The sequence below is a fragment of the Ursus maritimus genome, unplaced genomic scaffold (genome assembly GCF_017311325.1).
Source record: "Ursus maritimus isolate PB19 unplaced genomic scaffold, ASM1731132v1 scaffold_16, whole genome shotgun sequence".
Taxonomy (NCBI): Eukaryota; Metazoa; Chordata; class Mammalia; order Carnivora; family Ursidae; genus Ursus; species Ursus maritimus.
In genome coordinates this window covers 18,183,801-18,208,770 of record NW_024424008.1, presented here as the reverse complement: position 1 = coordinate 18,208,770, position 24,970 = coordinate 18,183,801, and the positions used below count along the sequence as shown (strand labels likewise).

Sequence of the window (24,970 nt, the reverse complement as noted above, 5' to 3'; positions counted from 1 at the left end):
CCCTTAAGAAGTTAAAAATTGAGCTACCCTATTACCCAGCCATTGCACTACTGGGTATTTACCCCAAAGATACAGACGTAGTGAAGAGAAGGGCCATATGCACCCCAATGTTCATAGCAGCATTGTCCACAATAGCTAAATCGTGGAAGGAACCGAGATCCCCTTCAACAGATGACTGGATTAAGAAGTTGTGGTCCATATATACAATGGAATGTTATTCAGCTATCAGAAAGAACGAGTTCTCAACATTTGCTGCAACATGGACGGCACTAGAGGATATAATGCTAAATGAAATAAGTGAAGCAGAGAAAGACAATTATCATATGATTTCTCTCATCTGTGGAACATAAGAGCTAGGAAGATAGGTACGGGAAGAAAAGGATAACGAAATGGGGGGTAATCAGAAGGGGGAATGAAGCATGAGAGACTATGGACTCTGAGAAACAAACTGAGGGCTTCAGAGGGGAGGGGAGTGGGGGAATGGGATAGACTGGTGATGGGTAGTAAGGAGCGCATGTATTGCATGGTGCACTGGGTGTTATTCGCAACGAATGAATCATCGAGCTTTACATCAGAAACCAGGGATGTACTGTATGGTGACTAACAGAATATAATAAAAAAACATTTTAAAAAATTTAAAAAAATAAAAAAATAAATTTTCCTAAGTAACAATAAAGAAGGGAGGATGAAGAGATGATGAAACAAGATTGATAAAATATGTTGATAATTATCTCTATTTTTGTGTATGTTAGAACTATTCCATAATAAAAAGCAAAACTAAAAGGAAAATAAAATTAAAAAAAATTAACAGGGTACAAAAGGGAATTTAATAAGTGCAAGCCCCATAGGGATACCAAGGATACCACTTTCCTCCCCCAAATACTGTTTAAATTTGAGAATAATTAACAGAAATAGTCTAGTTAAGTTCATTGTATGTTTATAATTTTAGCTTTGTAAAACAGAGATTAAGAGAAGTATATTTTTTTAATCTGGGGGAAAAAAAGAAGTGAAGTTCAGGTGTGTTTATGTAATTTTATTATAGGATAATATGTGTTGTTTAAAAATATGTATTGTTTAAAAAATACATATTTTAAAATAAAATATGTTTAAAATAAAATATGTGTTGTATAAAAAATCTATGACAGTGTACTATGTTCCAAGAAGATTTATAAAGCCAAAACACATAAGCTTTAAAGGAGTCTACAATTTGACAAAAAAATCAGATGAGGAATAAATATTATCTTCATTATCCAAGTTATACACCTTAACTAGTTTTAAACCACAGAAACCCAGGGGCGCCTGAGTGGCTCAGTTGGTTAAGCATCTGCAGTCCGCTCAGGTCATAATCCCAGGGTCTTGCTCAAGGGAGTCTGCTTCTCCTTCTGCCCCTGCTTGTGTTCTCTTTTGCTATCTCTCTCTTTCAAATAAATAAAATCTTAAAAAAAACCCACATAAACTCAACCATCGCAGATTTTTATAAACTTTATCAAATAGCTGAGTACATTCAAATTAAGTGGCTCCCTTTGTTAATGATCCACAGTTTTACAGGGGAGCATTTCAGCCTTATACAAGCATATGCATCTCCAGCCAGGCTTCCTGAAGTGGAATCCCACCCCTCACTCAGTGGTGTGGTGATCTGGGCAGACCGCCCTCTTGTCTCCCTTTCTTCTGGTCAAGCAGAGGCAGTAAAACTACAAAGCTGTTAATTCAGGAAACAATTTAGAAAGTTATCACTATTGTATTTACATAGCAAAGATGCAATAAGCATTTTCTGGACTCTCTATTTTATTTATTTAAAAAAAGATTTTATTTATTTATTAAGAGAGAGAGTGCAGGCAGGGAGAGGGGCAAAGGGAGAGGGAGACAGAGAATCCTCAAGCAGATTCTGTGCTGAGCACGGAGCAGGATATGGGACTCAATCTCACAACACCCAGCCCCAATCAAGAGTCAAAGGCTTAACTGACTGAGCCATTCAGGCACCCCTGGACACTAAATTTTAAATGTGCCAATTTGGGGGTTTATAGAACTTCTTTTCTGCTATCCTGAATCTACAACTAGGAAATCCAAAAACTGTAAAAACCATAAATTTGGAGGGAATTTACTTGGCATCAAAACCTGATTTGATGCAAACTCATTTGACAGCAAAATCTAATTTGAGTAAATATGTGGTTATCCATATTATTTATTTTTATTATTTATTATTTACCTCTGCTTAGTATGATTATTCATATATTTTGTTGCAAAAAATATTTATATGCCTGCTTCCTGTATTCTATCCTAGCCTCCTGAGTGTCAGCCAATATATGGGATATGACTCACATTACTTTTAAATATCTGAAAATATCTGAATCAGGCCCAAGGGTTCCAAATAAGAGATAAGGGACCTAAGCCAATAATTTCCAGAATTTGAAACTCTTTAACGTACTTCTTAGATGGAAAGAGAATTTTAAAAAGACATACTTCATCTGGAAAACCTTTAATAAAATCACTTAAAAATGTTTTTAAGTTTCCCATGATGATTAAGGCCCAATCACTCACCATTTGCTGGGTAACCAGGTGTGAGAGGGTCCCCTGCACCATTAAGATTTAAGATATTTCCACGCTGGACACTGCCACCCGGAAGATTCCAACCGTCTGGATAGGACTTCACCCCAGGAGCAAAGTAATCAGCAGGATCTGAGAACAGAATGACTCCTTTGGCCCCTGCCAGCTGGGCATTTTTAACCTGGAAAGCACAATGTCTCTCTTAATTCAGTTTGGTTGTTCCAGATTTGATAATATCAATCTTTTCTGAAATTACGCTTACATGAACAGTCAAATGTTATTTTCAATCTCTTATCATTGGACCTACAATAAGGACATTTCATAGAGAACTAGCTTTTGCTTTTTCCTACTTCAAGTTCTAAAAATGGGTTTCTAGGAGAAAAAAAAGATAAAAATGGGTTTCTAGGAATGGATCATCCCTCAGAGCTGTAGCTTTAGAAAATGTCTATAGTAGTGATAGCAAGTACTTTCTGTTTCTTTCACTAGTCTAGATGTACAAGAAAAAAAGCAGACTCTACAGACCAGATTCCTATATCTTTTATGGCTGGAAGGGAATATTTTTGAAATTTAATTTCTCACAAAAAAGAAAAAAATGAACAGATCAAGTGATAGTAATTTTTTAAAACTGCTATGTAGAATTTGGTTTCTCTGATTACCTATAATAACAATTCACATTAAAATTGAATTTAGTAAATATTTTCAAAGATAATATTAAAAAACAAAGATACTGATGGCAACAACAAACCCAATGAATGCTTTCTATGTATACCACAGGCATAACTTGCAGGTATGGAAAAATCTGCTCTGTTCTCCTTGAACTTCTACACTGGTCCAAACTCCAATGACCCCATTTAAAACCCCTGTCTATAAGCCAGTAAATGTGTCCTCCCCATAAGGTGGCTGTGTTACAGAATATGAGAGAATCATGGTTCTCAGAAAGTTTTAAGGATATGTTTCTACATATGTAAGATATGATATATTTTTTATATTGGGAGAAAAGGAAAAAAATGATTTTTACCTTATTTCCTCTGAAAATTTTCCCATATCTGGCAATCACAATCTTCCCAGAGCAATTGATTTTCATGTCCCTCTCTAGTTTAAAGAAGTCTTCAGTCTGTGCATAGTTAACATATACGAGATCACCCTGTTGAGATCGGAATGATTTAATATAAGTATGATTTAATACAAGGAGGTTCCTCTGCATGACTGTTTCACATCTTTGAATGAGGAAAGAGGCAAGAGCATGCAAGAGGGCCAGAAAAGCATCAGTCTCACATAAGAGATGCAAGGGAGAAATGAGCCTGAATTATAGCAATTGGCTGACTTACAGACATATGAATTTAACAGTAAGCTCTGTTTTTATGTCTCCTTTACAGTGGTTATAATGTTATAGAAGTGTTCCCCCCAAAATGTATATGAATATACACATTGCCGCATGCAGTTTGAAGGAGTCCAGGCACCCTAGGTTAAGAAACACTTGACAAGAGTTTTATTCTTAGAAGTACATTCACAACTAGTAGCCTAATGGGTCTCCTCTAACACCAGGTAAGGAAGAATGGTCAGGTAGTATAACTGCCTTATGGGTCTGCTTTCATATTATTAATACGATTATGTGCAAGTCTTAATAACATCTCTGAGTCTCAGTATTCTCATTTGCAAAATGACCTGTTAAACCAGTATCCTTCATTTTTTTTTCTCACCTACTCCCTAAATTAATTTTGAAAAACAACACACCCCTCATATATTTACTTGACATCTAAAATTGCTTATCATACCTTTAAGGAGCTACAACAAATGCAATTTCCAACATATTATAACTATTAATATTTTGACAAGCACTTTTACATCACTTTTTGTATGTAACCCAAAAGAATATACACACTATACTGATTTACATCATCCATTTAAAAAGGAAGACACTCTTCAGTCAGAATTTTATCATGCCTTTTCTCCTCGAGCTTCTATCTTGTCCCCCTTTCCCCAAAGAATTTTATTCTAGAGTAGAATATATTTGTGCTGGACACTGGGATGTGCTGCCCAGATCCCCCTTCGCTGAAGACGTTCTTGCTCCAGTTGCAAGAAAGGCTCTCTGCAGACAGCCTTCAGTTCTCAAGCCTCTTCAGGAATTTCCTCAGCTACAGACAACCACCCTGCTCAAAGTCATGCCCCTTCCTGGGATGTCACACAGTCCATGACTGATCAGTGGGGAGTATAAAGCCTTGGACATTTTAGTCCAACCCAGGACAGCTCTGAAGGGCTGCTGACTCTAGAAATGCCCTTCAGATCAGCAGAGGCTGTCCCTGAGCTACCATTGAGGGTCACTGCTCCCTCTGCTCAATCCAGGTTCCCTCCCCTGACACAACTATTGATCCCAAGAGAACACTTCTTAATTAACATCTAGGATGCTACATTCCATCTCAGTTTCTGTCACCTAGAATCCAGGAAAGTCTGGAAGTCTTTCCTTGATCACTGCCAAACTTCCCTTGATTAAGAATATACATATATGTGTATGTGTGTGTGTGTGTGTGTGTATATGTGCATATGTAAGTGTGTATATACTTACGTATGTCTGTGTATAAATATATATAGAGAGAGAGAGAGAAAGAGAGAGAATTTTTTAAAATGTCTTGTGACAGGATGTATGCACGAAGAAAATTCTTTAGGAGTAAGCTAATTATTAGTAGTATCAGACTAAGTCTAATAATATTACCAATTTACATAAATGATACCCAAGCATAAAATTTTACTTGAAATATATCTCTTAAAGCTATTAGATGTTAAAACATCAGGTCACTGGATGAATAAATTATTGCTAGAATGAGACAGGACTCCACATTAGTTCTATTCACACGTCTTGTTTTTACATAATTTCGAGAAACTTTGAGATGGAAAGGAAAGAAGTTTTGTTACAGAATTATCATGAAGTTATTTAAACTCCTTCCAAATTACAATGCCCAAATCACACACACTGATCTATTATCTGAGTTAATTCTAATGATGTCAGCTAGATGCTCAACTAGGCTCATCTAATTTTGTTCAACTGCAAACCATTTGACTTGCCAAATCTCTTGTTATCCATTTATGAGAATCTTTCACTATTGTCTCTTAGTCCAGAACCTCAGAGATTTTTACGACTTGGAGATATGCTTCATATTGTTTTAGGGTGGGTGAGAGATGTCTTTCATTTGTAAAAATAAGAGAAAAATTATTATAAATAAGGAAGTGGGAACAAAGTACCAGCAGGACCTGACCATGGGGTAGTTCTCAATCCAATGTAATTGTACACTGAGAAATTGGTGGTGGAAACCAATTTCATTAAAATGATCTCATGTCTGCCTCTGTAAAGTCTTCATACATCCTAGTTTGAACTCCCTGGGCAGGAAAATTTCTCATATCCTATAATTTTATTTTTATTGTTTCCCTCTTCTGCTACATTTCTCCTAGCTTGCGCACAATAAATTTATAACACATGCTAAAATTAAGTGGTTTGCAAGCTAATTCTAGGATTCAATTGACAAACTTGTTGAAAATGTATCATTATGGATCCAGCAGTGTTCTACAAACTAGGGATACAGCACATTCCTGTCCTTGAAGGAACTTACATTCACCTGAAATGCAGAAAGATAAGATAATAAAAATAATAACTAAGTAAATTACATAGTATATTAAAAAGTGACAGGTGCTGTAGAAAATTGTTTCAAAGTTTAAATAGGATAGGCAAATAGTAAACTAGTACTTGGGCGAGTGCAACTTTAAATGAAAAAAAGTTAAGTCTACTGAGAAGGTGACATTTGAATCTTTGCTTCAGTAAAGGGATTGCTTTTAGCTCTTATATTTTTCTCTGACAATGCAGGATTAACACACTATTAATGACTGCACTGTATGTCTCATTTATAATTGTTAGCCCTCTCTGGAGCTCACTCTTATTCTGTGAATATAGAGTTATTAACCAATTTAATTTCAGTGAATTTTGTCTTAGTGTCAGTGTCCTACTTGAAATTGATCCCTATTTAATATCACTAATTTTGGGGAGACTACTTCCTTAAATGTCTGCAAGCTGTGGCTGTCTTTTCATAATCTGCAATCCTCACAAGACAAATGAGAGATAGGAGGAGACATTAGTTGAAAAATGACAGTACACTTTGAAAATAAAACAAGGGTGACTTTGAAAATAAAACAAGGGTGATAGATGTATCCTCTGGGCACTTCACAAATGCAAGTTGTCACTGTCAGTTAGAAAAAAGCTTTGTTTTCAGACAATGATCTTCTTGTAAAGTTTACACTGTACCATTGTTCTATGACTGGGAATAAATACAATCTTGCACTGTTAGCCTAGAATTTTCCGTTTCTTTCAAGCTTCCATCTTCTTGCTCTTGTTAATTGAAACAGAATCGGGAGACAAGGCCAGTGGCTCCCAAAGCATGGTTCGTAAGCCCTCAGAATCAGTCACCTAGGGCCTTGTTGGAAATGAACTATGAAGACCTACCAAAACTCAAGGGGGTGGGAACAAGAACTGGTATTTTATAAGTCTTCTGGATTATCATGGTACATGCCGAAGTTTGAGAACCACTAAATTAGATTAGATTTTTTATTTTATTTTATTTTAATTTTTTTAAAGATTTATTTATTTATTTGTCAGAGAGAGAGAGCAAGAGCACAAGCAGGGAGAGCAGCAGGCAGAGGGAGAAGCAGGCTCCCTGCTGAGCAAGGACCCTGGGATCATGACCTGAGCTAAAGACAGATACTTAACTGACAGAGCCACCCAGACGTCCCTAGATTATATTTTTATAAGACATTATCGAATTGCTCATTTCAAATAGCCTAAAGCAGAGCCCAGTATTTCACACTCCAGAGAATTCAGATCCAAAGATTACTTATAGTGAAATATCTTAAGCACAGACATATCTAACTTTAAAAAAATTAACATCGCACTGGCTGAGTTACAGGTGACCCAATGAAGCACATCAGCCAACAAACTCATCTAATATTTGAACACAAACAAGAATCTCATGCAGAATCACAGACTCTTTCTATCTTCCCGTTAATCTAGAAGAGTTTAAGTAGAATAATTCTGTCAAAGTCCAAAAATTACTTGGGAGATTTCAATTGATTATACATTAAACCCACAAACTCATGTGGGAACAATTTTCTCCTTATAGCACTCTCTCTTATCACCTGGAAACATAATCTGTTTCTTTACACTTAATATTTTCACTGCTTAATAAATTTCACAGTGTTCTTCAACTACATCACACTCAGTGAAGACTTTTAAAGTGTATTTTATATTTTATGGCTATTTTAAATTTTTTGTTATATTTTCTGTCATTATACACTATTTGTCCATATATACTTAACTCTAATCTGATAATATTAATGCTATTTTTAAATAATGATGTATTAGTGTTTTTTGTATATTCTGGTTATACAGATATCACTGTAAATAATGAAAAGAATTAATAAAAAGACCCAAAGTATAAAAACATAAGGAGAACAATTGGGCAATATTAAAATTAAAGATATCTTTTCAATAAAGGGGAACTTGGGGTACCTGGGTGGCTCAGTTGGTTAAGCATCTGCCTTTGGCTCTGGTCATGATCCCAGGGTCCTGGAATCAAGCCCCATGTCAGGCTCCCTGCTCTGCAAGGAATCTGTCTCTCCCTCTCCCTCTGCCTCTCTCCCTGTTCATGATCTCTCTTTCACAAATCAAATATATATATATATATATTCATATATTTAAAAAATAAATAAAGGGCAGCTTAGATAACATGAGCAAATGAGTAAAAAATGAGAAAAAGGTATTTGTAATATTTAAACCAATATGGAATAAATAATTAAAATATTTAAGAAACCCTTAAATTTAATAAGAAAAAGGCTGGAAATTCAACAGAAAGAAGACAAGGCTATACTTAGTCATTGTACAGAATAAAAACCAGAACGGCTAATAAATAAATATGTTTAGAGATGAGCAACCTCGGTTGTAATCAGAGAAATGTGAATTAGAATAAAATAAGGGCAAAAGTCATAAAGTTACATAGTTTCAAGTGTTGATGAAAATATATGAGGAAAAAGGAACACTCATTGAGTGTCAATGGAAGCAATCAACTGCTACAGTCTGGACACTGTGAAATTAAATATTCCTACAAAACAGCAATACCACCCCGGTTTACTATAAATAGAGAAACCCTTAAAAACCCAGAAGGGGACACATATGAGGATATTCACTGCAACACGGTGGTGATGAGGATTTAGGAGTAAAGCTGACTCACCACAAAAAGAATGGGTAAGTTACATGTGGTGTGCATATAACGTGGAACAATAAGCAACAGTAAAAAGTAATGACATAAAGCAACATGGAAAGAGTTTTTAAAGGCCATTGATTGAAAAGAGTAAGAGATCAAGTAAGACCTAATTTTAAATGCTATTTACATAAATTAAAAAATTTCAAGAATATATACAATGCTGGGGCATCTGGGTGGCTCAGTTGGTTAAGTGTCCAACTCTTGATTTTCGGCTCAGGTCATGATCTCAGCATTGTGAGATCTAGGCCTGCTGGGCATGGAGCCTGCCTAGGATTCTTTCTCTCCCTCTCCCTCTACCCCTCCCCTGCTCTCTCCTTCTCTAAAGAAAAAAAAAGGAAAGAAAAGAAAAAACGAAAAGAAATGAAAGGAAATTAAGAATCATACATGGGTCCATGATGGTAAGGCACCTTAACCTGTGGTATAAGCCTAAGTGACCACAGTACACCTGAGATATAAAATATGTTATCTCTTCACTACCAATAGTTATATGCCTCATTCCTAGCTCAACCATCAATTATGAAATAATTATGATTGCAAGCATTCTGTTTATGTGCTAAATATTAGAAAGAATTTTTCTAATATTATACCATTAAGATGTAAACTAATCATTTGAAGTAAATTTCATATAACCATGGAAAATACACTTTCATTCAAAGTTTGCAAGAATTTTTAAATTATAAATAAGTTAATAAATCCAATACATTTGAAAATAAAAAATAGTATTTTCTCTCTTATTTAAAAATTTGGATTATATCAAATATCTCCTTATAACTGTTTATTTATTGTCTGCATGTATGAGGGGTTCTGTTTGTTATTTATATTTTATCGTATTGCATTTTTACCTCTGGCATCCCCTGGGGAGAGAAGGCATTAAAAGGTGGCACAACATCTGAAACATTTTCATATCCTGGAGGAGGTGGTTCAAATAATGATGAGTTGAAAATCTGGAAAAGCAAAATAATAGTCAAAACTAAGTCAGGTGAAGTTTGATTACTATAAGCAAACAAGGAAAAATGTACATTACCATTTTTGTCAGTAGAGGGATTTTTATTTTGTATTTTGAAAATACAAAAATCAAATACCCAGCACTGTCCTAGAATAAACCACAGACCCAGAGAGGATCTATCAAGCACCAGGTTTTGATTTAGGAGGAAAATGTTAACACCCAAATAAAGAGTAACATTGTATTGTAATCTTAATCCTTTATAACATTGTTAAGATAATTATTTAACAACAAATTAAATACCAAATTCGCTTCAATAAAAATATTACATTTTGGGGGGATCCATATCTAATAGTATCTACACTGAACAACATTCACACTGAAAATAACTAAAGATGCTGAACCAAATATAAAATATTACCTTTTTAAATGTATCATCAAATTGGGAAAAAAACGTGAGGAATACTCAGAAGCCAAAAAAATGGCATGAAATCAGGAATCCTGAAAGGCTGCACTAAAGTCTGCCTTTGCCTTAACTGGGTCTCTCAGAGCCAAAACAGAGGCACAGGAGTTTGACGAAATTCTGAGATGGTCCAAATAATGGAAATAATGGAGTCTAAACAAGACACCCCTACATAAAGCTGGGTTGCCAAAGAACAACATCCTTCAGGGTTAAGGATACACTAGAGACAAACCCGTTGGATGTGTATATGAGGACTCGTAAAAGAGAATAGAGGGGCGCTGGAGTGGCGCAGTTGGTTGGCCATCTGACTTGATTTCAGCTCAGGTGGTGGTCTCAAGGGTTGTGGGATTGGGCCCCATGTCGGGCTCTGCACTCAGCACGGAGTCTGCATGGGATTCTCTCTCCCTCTGCCCTCTCTCTACTAGCTCTCTTTCTCTCTAAAAAAATAAAAAATAAATAAATCTTTAAAAAAAAGAGAGAGAGACAGAGAAGAGAATAGAAAGAATGTGGAGGAGCTAAATTTAAATATATAATAAGAATTTTTCAATAAAATTTTGTTAAATAAAATTTCTGATAAAAATTATGAACTCTAAGATTCAGATGGTCCAATGACTACTGACCAAGCTAACGAAAAAATAACTTACATCCAGACCCATCATAGTAAAATTATGATATTCAATATACTATTTAAATGTCAAAAGTTACAAAAGAGAGATTATACAAGAAACCCAAACAGAATAAAAATTAGATTGGCAGCTAATTTCTCAACAGTAATAATGGAAGCCAAAATGCTGTCAAATATTCTCTCCATGTGTAAAGGGACAATAACTGTCAAACTACAAATCTAGGTCCCACAAAAACATCCTTCCTTTTGAAAATGAAATGGGGGCACCTGCACGGCTCAATTGGTTAAGCGTCTGACTCTTGATTTCGGCTTGGGTCATGATATCAGGTCATGAGATTAAGCCACGCATTGGGCTCACAGCTGGGCATGGAGCCTGATTAAGATTCTCTCTCTCCCTCTGCCCCTCCCCTCCCTTGCACGCAGGCATGAGTTTTCTCTCTCTCTCTCTCTATAAAAGAAAGAAAGAAGAAGGAAAGAAAAAGAGAGAGAGAGAGAGAAGAAAGAAAGAAAGAAAGAAAGAAAGAAAGAAAGAAAGAAAGAAAGAAAGAAAGAAAGAAAAAGAAAAAGAAAGAAAGAAAAAGAAAAAGAAAGGGAGGGAGGAAATGAAAAGAAAAAATGAAATGAAAGACACATTCTCCTATGAAAAATTAACAGTTCGGAGTCAATGGATATTCACTTAAAGAAAATCTCTAAATGACATCATTCAACAAAACAAATAAAGCCTCTAAAAGAAGCTCTAAGATGATTCAAGAAGGACCGGTAAGCAAGGTGTCCTGAATATGTGGAAAAAATGAATAAATATGCACTGTATGTAATAATAAAGTCAAGTATTGTTCAAGTTGACAAGAACAAGATTGGATTAGAATTATGGGCATAAATTGGTAGGGTATGACCAAAGTGAAAATATTCTAAGATATTTGTATGTTTGTATTATAGGAATATTGATCAATTATGACATTGTTAAGTAGGGATCAGATTTTTTAGTTTCCAAACTACTAAAAAATGAAACTGGCAAGATTAACCATCCAAAAAAAAAAAAAAAAAAAGAAGAAGAAGAAGGGAAGGGGGGGAAAAGAATTAGAAATCATTATGACAAAGGACATTCCAGAAAATTATAGACTTTATCTTATATTTTTAGTATGTGCAAGTCTGCATGATTTTAATCTTATGGGAATCTGGGAGGTTTCTTTCTTTTTCTTGTCCTTATGTTTGGAATGCTTCTCTTTGGTTTTTTAATGAAGCAGATATACAATGTGTGCTCAGGGCAAAAACAGAGACCATTCATACTTCAAGGTTTTGCTGAGTCATTTTGACCTTGGTAAACATTCAAGCATAGCTTCTCTGGGAGCCCAGGAGTAGGACCCACAAACATGAAAAGTTGAAAATTCCCTTTCTTTTATCACAACCAGGAGTTGATTTGGGGGATATTTACCTCTGTTTCTTTAAATAACATGCTATGTTTCAGATTTAGGTGTTATCTATGAATATTGCAACAGTTCAACTGTTTTTGTCCCTCTGCCCCACTTGTGAATGTTTTTGTACTATTACCATCTCCCAGTGTAATTTAATTATTGTGACTATTCAGAGCTGAGTTCTGTGGTAAACTGTAAACTTTTAGTCTCCTGCACAACACGCACAAGTTCCTCCTTCCACAGGCAAGAAATATGACTACTGTTCTATAAATTCTACCAGAAATATTTTAAATATATACAGACACATTATCTTATCTTTGTTCACATAGAGGGAACATATGATATAGATTGAACTATATATTGCCTTTTTTTATGCCACAAAAGGTAAATAGAAATTTGTAAACTAAACTGTTTTAGTTATACTCAGGATACATAATTTGAGGCTATATTAGTGAATTCTGGAAAGTGAGCAATGCTCTCTGTTATATAGTCTACCTTTGATAAAGTCACCCAAAAAAGTTGTTTCCTTGACCTTACAAATTTTTCCTACTTGTTAGAATAACTCATTAACTTGCTCTAAAATCCCCTTGTTCAGAGAGGCTGTAAAATTGTAGATTACCATCCATATAGGCAAATTGAGTGACACCAACTTGAATACTCCCTTGGCTGAAAGACGTGCTGATGCAAGGACTTTGTTTCTGGATGGATTTGTATTGTACTTTACTACAGTTTCTTTTAGAATCTTTCCCAATGATTCAGATGAGTTTCATACCCTATGTGGTTTACAGAAAAATTATGGGCTATATGGAGGATGTGGGCATTTCTGAAGGGTAGTAGTTGATATGGTTTCACGTTAGGTTCTGTGTGCCTCAGAAAAGGTAGATATTTAGTGCTCTAGTTGGTATAACATAATGTCAGGTTCACTCTTGGTCTCCCATCACTGTTTGTACCCCTGCCCAGGACCAGGGCCATGTACAGTGTTGAAAAGTAGTGATAGATATCCAAACTCAAAGGGAATGTTTTTAATGTCTCACCATTAATTTTGATAGTTGCTGTGACCTTTATCAGGTGATGTTAATTAACTTCCTTTCCAAGTTTACTAAGAGTTTTTATCGTGAATTTATTTTTCACTTTTCAACTTTTTTTGGGGGGGGCTGGATATGTTTTGAGATGAGTATGCAATTTTTCTTTTTCATAACGATAATTATATTATCCATATATATACACATTACACATTTGGCCTGTATTTTTGCAATTTGCTTGTTGGGTTATCATTTCTAGATTATACTTGCTTTAAAAAATGAATTGAGTTTTTAATATTCTCTGAAATAGGTTGTGTTATATTTAAATGATCTTTAACTTCAATCTTTCAAACTTAAAGGTAAACCAGTTGGTCTTGATGCTCTGTGTTGTTGGAGTTTCTGAAGTACTAATTCAATTTAATTAATCTTATAGAACTATTTGGATTTTTAAAAAAAGCATTCTTGTGTCAATTTTCATGTTTTTTCCATTCCGTCTCAGCTGTGAATTATTGGCATCCTTCTTCCTAGAATTTTCTTATCTCTTTGAATCTGCTCAGCATCAATAGATATGCCTCTGTTTTTCACTCCGTATTTATTTATGCTTTCCTTGTATTTTTCCTTATTGATCTTTGTCCTTTAGGGGACAAAAGGGGTCATCGGGTGGATTACCTCATCAGTGCTGACCAGATAATTTCAGATTGACTAGTTAAAGGTCACATTCCTGGGAGAGGCTGAAACTGTTAGGTTACGTATTAAGTCTTGGGTTGCTGAAGGGGGCTTAGTAGAAGTAACTCCATTTGGGGCCTCTTGTAACTTTTCCTCTACAGATAAAAACAAATTTAGAATTGTTGGTGAATTGAAAAACTTAGGTAGTGACCCTCTTTATCTCTTAATGAGGTTTTTAACTTTGTCCTAAAACTTACTTTATAAGATAAAACCATTTTTTAAGTCAATATTTAATTGGTATTTCTTTTTCAGTTTTTCAGTTACTTTCAAACTTGTTGTGATGTTGTGTTCAAATTACTCCTTATAAAATAGTACACAGCTGATTTTACTTAGTTTGACATGCTATGTTTTAAATCAGTTTTTTCCTTTAATTTTTTTTTCTAATTACTGATACACAGCACTTAAGTCACTTTTACTTTCCTATTATGTAATTTTTACTCTTCCTTTCCCCCCCAATGCTCCTTTTTTCTTTCGTGAAAATCATGTATCTTGGGCAGCTGTCTTAACTTGGGCTCAAATAAAACTCTTTTCCTTTTCCTTTAAAATTTAAAAGGTTTGTTCATTTTGTGTCAACAGTTGACACAGCTTGCTTCAGGAAAAGGAGAAATAGGGAGAAAACAAGGCACTTTGGAGAAGTATGTGACTATGTTCAGATGTACTTTGGATGAAAATAAAAAAGGAAAATGGACTAATGATACAGCTTTTTAAAAATTAGGAAGTTTTAGGCAGTGTGATATTGAGATTTATGATAAATATATATTTGATCTTCATCACGTTTCTGGCACTGAGCTCCTAAAATGTTCTAAAAGGAATTTCCTGATAAGAGCAACAAAGCTGTCTATTGTTATGTTAACGAGGTAACTTTTGGACCCCACTTAAGGATGGGCGCAGGTTGCCAGGAGAACAAACTTAGTGATTAGAGGGTTGGAATTTTCAGTCCCACTGCTAACCTCCCAGCCAGGAGAGAGGAGCTGGAAGTTGAATCAATCACAAGAGCCAAGATTTAATCATTACACCTATGTAATGAAGCGTCCATAAAAACCCAAAGGACAGGGTTCAGAGAGCTTCTCGGTTGGAGATGAGGGGGACTGGGGTTCCTAGAGCGGGTGTGGAAGCTCTCTGCTCTTTCCCACATACTTTGCCCTATGCATCCTTCATCTGGCTATTGATTTGTATCATTTATCATCCTTTTACAATAAATCAGTAATTTGGAATGTAAAATGTTTTTTGCAAATGTTAATTTGCTCAAGCAAATTAATCAATCCTGAGGAGGGGATCATAGGAACCTCTAATTTCTGCCCATCTGTCAGAAGTACAATGAACAAACTGGCATCCTGAGTTGAATGGGGTCATTGGAACCTCCAGTCTATAGTTGGTAGGTCAGAAACACAGGTTAACAACCTAGGCTTGCAACTGGCATCTGAATGGGTGGGGAAGAGGGCAGTCTTATGAGACTGAATTGTTACCGATGGAATCTGATGCTCTCTCTGGGGAAATAGTGTCAGAATTGAGTTGAATCATAGGACACCCAACTGGTGTTTGAGAATTGCTTGTTGGATGTGTGGGGAAAACACTCCCCATTCCAACAGAAATTGGTCTAGGAAGCCAAAAGAAACAGCTAACACCATTCCAGAAAATCTCCAGAATGATGTTTCTACATGATACCTTTATATTAGGTGTCAGACTTGAAGAATTTAATAAATGCTTATAATGACAAAACAAATAATGAAATGGAATAATAAAAGCAAAGTCACAGTCAAAATTGGGAGGTGAAAGAAAAAAGAAAAAGAAGCGCAAGTTTGTTATTTTCCTCACTGGATAGATCATCCCCAAATCCGACAGATCAAGACAGAGATTTTATACACATATATGAACATATATATTAACATAATCAATATCTTATTTCATCATTAAATAACTTTCCTAAACATACTTTTATAGACTCCTTAGTACTTAATTATATAGATATGCCCCCACTTATTTAACAAATATTATGGGACCATATGCTGTATATTGTTCCACATAACCTTTTTTAAAAAATACTTTTTAAATTTTGAGGTAGTTTAATATTTTAAAAAGATTAACTATTAACTACAATAATTTAAAATAGTAGTTAATATGGAAAGTTTTAAATCATATTAGGAAATTTAGCATGGCATTACATCACTAACAGCAAAACATAACAGCATATTTGCCATTAAAAGACTGATTCATTAGTTGATAGAATGTGATTGACATATTAGGAAAAAAATTTTAAATTTATATATATTTAAATCACATGACATTTTCAGTTCACTGATCAATCTGGACATATCTGAAGCTATATACAATTGAGAAGGCTCAAGTAACAAAACGACTGAAGGAAACTATCTTTACTGAAAGGGGCTATTTCAGTACAGTAGCTCTAAAACTAAGGTATGCTAAACAGGGTTAAACAAATGAGTTTTATTTTATGAGTTTCATATTGAATACATATCATGATAAGAAATATCTCAAATTACTTGTATTCTTTTCTTCCTCAAGAATGTACCCTAACTTGCAAACAAGATTGTAAATTGTTTAGATAATCATTCTATAGACATTCTCTCCAAATTCTCTTCCCCTTTAAATGCCCACATCCAAGTTTTGGGCACAGAGCTGAACACATGATCATATGAGTCATATCATTATGTACCAGTAAAAAGCTGCAGACTCAAACTGCACACCAGATGTCTTGAGTTTCCTCACATCCCCAAACTCATACAGTATCTTTTATAGTCTGAACCTATCAAAAATGTGTATATTTTACTTGCTTGGAAGTATTAATATATCATATTTTGTATTAGCACACAATACTAAAAAACAGAAAATACAACTGTCATCAAGCATTAATTTCTCAGACTTTTTCCAACATCACATTAAATTCAAACATCATAGGAAAGGAGTTGACATTGGTAATGAGATATTAAAGACATCATTCACAAGTTTCAATAACATTGATTTCTATCAATAATTAGAGATGTATAGGACATTCTTTCATAAAAGCTGTTTGAAAAGAATAGAGATGAGGATAGTTTCTTATCTCTTTGTTTTACCTCATTTCCGTCTCCATCAATTATTGAGATGTAGTTGGGATGAGTCTTATTTGGATAGGACAACAGGACATCATAATGGGCTAACTCAACAGAATCCAGGCCAAATTCTTTCCACTGGGATTGAATTTGCTTTGCAAGCTGAAAGTTTTGTTCTGTTCCTGCTAAATGTGGCAGCCGTGTAAAATTACTGGTGAACAAAAATTGAAAGTGGTTAGAAATTAATGTTTAGTCTGCCTTTATCCCAAATGAACAACCAAGGAAGGCAGATTGACATTTCAAAGGTGCTTTGAAATGTGATATGTTAAAGAAGCAAAGTGGTACTATTATTGCATCAAATAGATTTTCAAAGCTTATTTTGAAGTTTTCATGCTCTAATTTGTACTCATTCAAAAGAAAAATTGGAGAAACTGATCTTTGTAGAGAATTGTTATATGAAATCCTGTGGGCGTGTCCCCATATAGTAGATGAGGAAAGTGTCCTATTCTTTCCTTAAGACTCATGCGTCTTAGAATTTTCATGGAATTATTTATTTCACTTGTGAAACAGATTTAGAAGGTAAAAAATATTTTCATACAAAATACCAAGTTGTGACGAGCCAAGAATGATTGATAATTACATTTATTTTTAAGTACTCCAAGTTATGGCCAAGTGAGAAAGCTTTTGATTAGCAACCTTTATAAAGTATCTTCATTAAGGAATAATCTAAACATATTTCAAGAAGCTCAGACTGAATCTCTTGTACTCTGTTCATTGTGCATAGTAATACACTTAAAAATCAATGATGATAATTAGCCTGACCAGGAATATCTCTAATGAATAAGCTATGAGGGTAGCTACTAAAAATATTTTCATGAGTTTACTACTTTCTCATTTAATATGTCTGGATACTGGTGCTTTTGTTTGTTTAAATTTCTCTCTCTCTCCTGGAAATGTGTTATTTCCCTGAAGATTCAGCTCTTTGGTATTTTGGTCTCAAATCACTTAGAGAAAAAAAATCCACATGCCAAAAAGCATCATGTATCATAAAAAGACATTTACTTCTAGATCTTCACAAACTTCTGCTCCTGAATATGTAGGTTTTTCTAAAATCAACACATGTCCATCCTTATAGGGATTTTTTAAAAAACAAATAAATAGGCAACATGATTATGATAATTCCATTTTCAAATGTTTACTTTTATGGTAATTTATCTTAATTTTTGACTTGGAAAATCAACTGCCAAGAAGCATAACTCTCAGTTTTTAAAAAAATGGAGTTCTTGTGATTATTTTTTTATAATTCTATTGGAATAATTTAAATTGTATTTACAAAGATAGTATCAAAATCCTTATTCAAAAATGCTTAAGGGCTTAACACTATAGAAGCCAAAGTGGACTGCCCAAGATGGGCCACTTTGGCACGAACATTATTCTGAGCTGAAGGCCATCAAAACCCTACAGGATCAAAAGAAACTTTTGCCACTCCCTTAACAAAATAGAAGAATCTAAATTGGTGATCTTTCTCAAAATAAGGGTTATTAGCAGAGATAAATTTTATCTGAGTGATCCATCTGTATGGCAGGACAAATATCTACCTAATTACCAAACATCTGCTCTTCTTAATCACCCTGCAAAGTGGATTCCTTTCATATACCTCATTTTGCCTGTCTTTGGAATTCCCATGTCTATACGGATTCCCCACACATACACTATTAAATCTGATTTTCTCCTGTGAATCTCTCTTGTGTCAATTTAATTCTTAGTCCTGCTAGTAGGACCTTGAAAGGGATAGGACATTCTTGCTCCCTTACAACAACTTACACAAAATTTCTAATGTGTATTTGCAAAAAGTAATAACAAAAATAACACAAGAGGCAGCTGAGGTTTCTTTATATCTTTTCAATGAATACCTGCAGAGATAACAGAAAAAGAGCCAACACGTTGCAATTTTTTTTCTATATAATACAGATCACAAACTGTAACTAAAGTGAATGCAGATTATGCATATTTCCTCAAGTCAGAGTGATAACTGTCCCTACATGTTAAGAAATAGGGCACCTGGCTTGCTCAGTTGATAAGGCATGTGCCTTTTGATCTCAGGGTTGTGAGTTTGAGCCCCACTTAGGGGGTAGAGTTTACTTAAAAAAATAAATAAATAAAAATGAAAGGAAGAAAAAAAGAACAGTTACCAATAGGGAGTCTTGAACCTGTTCTCCCTACCACCAAAAAAGGAAGGAAGGAAGGGAGCGAGGGAGGGAGGGAGGAATTGATAATTATCAAACCTGGCTATTACAAGTGAAATTCCTTGTAACAGTGTTGTCATTACCAATGAGGATACAAGAGTGTGCTACAATTAGGGCTGGAACCCACTCATGTGGAGCAAAGCTGATCCTAATGAAGAGTAGGAAAAAATCCATTTCCAATGATAAATAAATTGGCATAAAATCTTATAAGTGGTATAGTAGAGGCTTTGCCACTAACCTGTGTAATCCTGGCTAAATCTTTAGTTTCTCATCTGCACCCTCGGAGAATATTACTACCTCACTACTTTCCAAAGATCCGTAGCTCAATTGGGTAACTTAAACTGCAACTCTTAATTTTTATTGTATTATTCAATTACGAAGAGTGTTGCAAATAATTTGTCAATCCTACTAAAATATCAAGTTTTCTTAAAAAATAATAATTTACAAACCATCCCAAATAGCCAACAACTTGTATTTAAAAGTGGGCTCACATATCTCTGTCTGGCTAGAAAAGTGCCACATATCATTACATTATCTCAATTAATAAAGAGAGCTGTCTGGCTTACAAATGATGGAACAGTGCTTCCAGGAGCTAGATGCCTGGAAAGCAGCTAGTAAAAGCAGAAGTGGTACTCAAAGGCCTATCAGGGAAATTCTGAGCCCACAGGTCTACAAGAGTTTTCTAAAATAATCTTGTCTTTCAAAACCGGACCAGAATAGAAGGAAAGTTTCCTTAAGGAGATGCAAAGTAGTGAACAGAGCTGAGAATTCAATGGAGGGGAAAGGGGTGGGGGAATGGGATAGACTGGTGATGGGTAGTAAGGTGCACTGGGTGTTATACGCAACTAATGAATCATCGAACTTTACATCAAAAATCAGGGATGTACTGTATGGTGACTAACATAATATAATAATAAAAAAAAAACCAGAAGGGAAACAGGACAACCCCTATCCCAAAGGAGGCTGAAAAAAACAGCCCCTACTTTGATCCTCCCAGCCACTATGGAGAGGCAGACAACTTGGAAGTAGAGAGGACCTTTAGAAGCAGAGCAAAGGAAGATAAGATGGAAGATCTGAGGCTTTACCGACCCCTGGCCTATGGGTAGAATTAGATTGAAAGCTCTCTAATGGCTGAATGGCAAATGGGAAATCTGGAGAGTCCAGGAGGTTTCTGGTAATTCTGTGGTCCTTGGAGGGATGAGTTGGGTTCTCTTAATTTCTTTTTTTGTGTGTGCTAATGGTGAAAATCCTTGAGTTCTAAACAATGAGAGGCGTTTTGCTGGGGTCATGGAGAATAAGCAAGAAACTGATTGCTTTCATTTTACTCAGGGTCTAGAAAGAGAAATGAAGGCATTCATTTTTGTTCTCTGCCAGTCAGTCCATGTCACAGGTTAGGAAAGGAAGCAGGGACAGCAGCTCTGTCTAGAAGTGAACATTATATCTTGCCAGAGCTCCACTTTTACTTTATCTATTATACAGAATTATAGTGAAAGAAGTCCTAGAGGCAGAGGAGGGGTTTCCACAAAATTTAAGCTTCCAGGTCTCTCAGTTGAAATGGCCCTTCCAAAGACTGGAAGGTGCCCAAGCAAATTTTTATTCATAGTTTTAATTCTATTGTAATTGAAATAGGAAGCTCCTGGGTGGCTCAGTCCATTAATGTCTGCCTTTGGCTCAGGTCTTGATCCTGGGGTCCTGGGATCCAGCCCTGCTTTGGCTCGGCTCCCTGCTCAGTGGAGAGCCTGCTTCTCCCTCTCCCTCTGCCGCAACCCCTGCTGTGTTTTCTCTCTAGCTCACTCTCTCTTTCAAATAAATAAATAAAATCTTTAAAATAAATAAATAAAATAGACATATGTGTTTGTATGATCATGTGTGTGTACATCTATGCGTGTGTGTGTGTGTATAACTGTCTTTTACATAAAATTCTAACTTGTATTCACTAAGGAATGCTTCAATCACTATCAGGACCTCCAAGTATTTTGCTTTGGAAAAGCTAAGTAGTCTAATCAGTTACATACAGTCATTCTACACAAGTGTTTTATTTTTAGTTGCTTTGCAAATGCTCTTTAAATTTACTAATTTACACCTTTTGCTCTACACTACAAATAACTATTTCATGAAACAGAGAGCTAGTTTTCAAACCATGTCATATATGCGCTCTCTAATTCATCCTTGTCACAGTGATATCATGGTTCCCATTTTACAGATTTGGAAATGAAAGCTCAGGAAGGTTAAGTATTCACTCCAAGTCATTTTACTGTCAATGGGCAAAGATGTAATTTAAATTCAAGCATATCTGAGTCCACGGAATGAACCGTGAGAGACTATGGACTCTGGGAAACAAACTGAGGGCTTCAGAGGGGAGGGGGTGGGGGACTGGGGTAGGCCGGTGATGGGTAGTAAGGAGGGCACGTATTGCATGGGTGTTATATGCAAATAATGAATCATGGAACACTACATCAAAAACTAATGATGTACTGTATGGTGACTAACATAATAAAAAATTATTATAAAAAAAAGTATATCTGAGTGCAAAGTCCAAGTTTATTCTTTTTGCCTAAAATATAATGTTGTCTTCTAAACAGGAGTCAGCAAATTGTTCCACTGACCAGATCCAGCCCACTTCCTTATTTTTGTACAGTCCACAAGCTGAAATGGTTTTTACATTATAAACAGCAAAAAAAAAAATATTTTGTGACATATATGACATTCAAATTTCAGTGCCCATAAATAAAGTTTTACTGAAACTGCTACTCTTGTATGTTTATGTATTTTCTCTGGCCTCTTCTGTGCTACAATAGCAGAGCTGAGTAATTGTAACAGAGATCGGCTGGCCTACAGGGGCTGGTCCTTTATAAGACATAGTTTGTTGACTCCTGCCCAAAATTGAATCTAGTGATACAGTTTAGCTTAAAGTATAATCCTGTCTAGATGAAATATGATACAGTGTTTTCAACAAATAAAACTTTTTTTAAAAGTCAGTTCCTGTATATGAAATATTTAATCAAAACTTTCTGAACAGAATAACAAATTACCCATATAAGCCATCAAGTGTATACTTACTATAAGAACCTCTTGATGTTCTCAGCTTTCAATTCATCCAAAAATACCTTCTTCACATTATGCTGTGGAACAATGTTAGTAGGTTCATTGGAGGATTTTATAAACCATCCTGTAAAATACATACAAAGATAGGAACAAGACATGAGTTCACAAACAGGACCTATTTTTCCTTATTATTGTATCTATCATGCATGAAACACAAAGTATCAATGACCTCCAGTATTAACTGAGATTATTTTACATTTAATTTCTCTTGCCCAGTTTCACTAGAAAAAAAATCATGGAAACACTTTTCAAATACAGATCAGTCACAACATACTTTTTTAAAATAATTTCAATGACAGATGTTGCTGTGATTCTAAAAAACGAAATGTTTTATAAGCAAAGGACCAATAAAATTAAATACGTTTCAACTAATGGGGATAAACAAGATCTCTTAAAGGTTAAGGCAAAAAGGAGATCTACCTATTTTCTCCTGAAAGCTTCTATCCCCAGTGACTGCTCCTCTGCTGACGCAGAATAAGCATTTAGTAAATGTTTATAATGAATTAATGATGAATCTATTTCAAGTACATAAATTATTTCAGAGTTGAAGGAAACTCAGACTTGCAATTTGTTTCAGAAACTAAAACAAAATGTATTGAGATTCTGTGTTTCCAATTGAAGCAGGCTTGAGATTTTGAACTTTAGAAAGCTAGAAGAAAACTACAATTAAAAAAAAAAGAAAAAAGAAAACTACAATTCACCCAAAGGCTCTGCAAGATGCCCAGTGCACAGAGACCAGAAGGAATGGGTAGCCAGATCACGTGGAGCACTTTGCTCTTGTAGCTGGCTTTCACTCTGGGGGAAATGAGGCATCTTTACAGGCTTTATTTAGAGAAATGATATGATCTGGGCGTAAAATAGTTACCAAAATCACCCATCCAGCTTTTGTGGAAATTTCCAGTTATTAATCATATACATACATACACACACGCATATATACATGCATATTGAAATAAATAGGTGGCAGCAAATGGAAATACAATTCCACTGGTACATAAAACAAAAGGACTTGGATTAGACTGGGATCAGGGCAGGACACACTGAGGATGAAATGCTTGAATTGAGAGATGAAAAACGAACAAAATGAAGAGGTGGGAGGCCTGTGGGGGGAAAGGAGAGCAGAGAATCCTAAGAAAAAATTTACAATTAATAAAGAACTTATTCTGTGTCATCCACTGGGCAGTGAATTCAGAGCAGGGGTGAACTACCTTAAACTAGTCCTGTGCACCAACGTCCAATTAGAAGCATCTCCTCATCAAGAAGGAGTAAAGAAAAGTGCCAGCAACCCAACACTGTGCTAGGAGCTTCGGATGCTCTTTCATTTACCATTCCGAATAAATTACAGATATTCTTACCATAAGGATTGAAAAACTGAAGCCAGGAAAGACTCAGTAAATTGTTCAAAGCCACGAAGAAGTAGCAGAGTCAAAATTAAAATTTAAGAGTCTGAGCTTGTCAGTGCTGCCCCTGGATTTTTAGGAAGTCGGGTTAAGTGTGCGAATCAGTACACAGAGTAACGCAAAAGACCTACCGGCAAAGATCTGCTCAGAGCGCTGACAATAATAGCCAGTTTTCAAATGTTCCTCTAATTATTTAATTCCCAAGGACGAAAGAATGAGGAGAGATAAGAGCCCCCGTGCAACAATGCCCTGACGTCCACCTACTGTATACATGAAGCAGCTCAGGCACACGACGAAAGACCCCAAACAGGTTAGAGTCCTATCCCGCAAAGCTTCCTGGACGACCTAGTTCAACTGCCCCGCTGGTCATAATACGTACCAGTTTCCCAAAGGGCTCGAGCGGGTGGCACCTGCTGAAGTCCTGTTTCAGGGTCTCTGCGTTCCACTCCTTACCCTGGGTGACTGTCTTTCCATAGCCTGTCCAGAACCCTACTGTGCCCTCGCCTCCAGCGATCCCCAGCTAAGGCGCCGGAGCCCGTTCCCCACCTTCCCGCAACCCAAAGCACCGTCCCTGGGGTAAACACGCAACAGGACCGCACTCGGCAGCGGCCCGCGAGTCCCGGGAACCGCGGGGCCGCGGGGTAGGCTCCGGCATGTGCGAGTCCTGCGCCCCCCTACCGAAGAGGAAGCCGACGATCAAGAGGCCGGCGGCCAGCACGAGCGTCCCAAAGCGCGGGCTGCGCCAGGCGACAAAGGTCGAGTCGGCTTCGTGCAGGGGATTCCACATCTCGGCGCGGCCGGCGGGGCCTCCTGGGACCTGGGCCTCTGCTGCGGCCCCCCTGCAGCGGGGCAGCGGGACAGCGGGACAGCGGCTTCCTCCCACCTACGCCGCGCTTATCAGTTACTGCGGGCTAGAAGGCGGCGCGCCTGGCGCGGGACTCGTTTCTCCGCCCTAGAATAGTTGTAGCTTACTCTGAACCAATCAGCTTCGGGAGGTTTTACGAAGTGCAAACTCTGATAATTCAGCATCCTGAAGCTGTAAGATTGTGGCTTGTGTACTTTTTTGCATGTGTATATACAACAATTAAAACCTTCTTAAAAAAAATAAAGGCATAGCGTGATCTCATTTTGTATT

At 36.2% G+C, this 24,970-nt stretch overlaps 1 protein-coding gene across 2 annotated transcripts in view; it reads right to left on the bottom strand.

The window, feature by feature from the left end:
• The window catches only part of FOLH1B (folate hydrolase 1B), a 100,005-nt gene extending 75,362 nt beyond the window's left edge, over window positions 1-24,643 (bottom strand). Inside the window, exons 1-6 of one of the 2 annotated variants that reach the window (XM_008704438.1) lie at window positions 24,514-24,643; window positions 22,391-22,499; window positions 17,109-17,295; window positions 9,686-9,787; window positions 3,563-3,688; window positions 2,539-2,725 (exon numbers count right to left, since the gene is read on the bottom strand). In XM_008704438.1, the coding sequence (XP_008702660.1) occupies window positions 2,539-2,725; window positions 3,563-3,688; window positions 9,686-9,787; window positions 17,109-17,295; window positions 22,391-22,499; window positions 24,514-24,622 (820 nt within the window). In that variant the 5' untranslated portion in view covers window positions 24,623-24,643. The remainder of the gene's footprint in view (window positions 1-2,538; window positions 2,726-3,562; window positions 3,689-9,685; window positions 9,788-17,108; window positions 17,296-22,390; window positions 22,500-24,513) is intronic. The other variant, XM_008704437.1, reaches the window with a different exon arrangement.
• Between the last annotated feature and the right edge of the window lie 327 nt (window positions 24,644-24,970).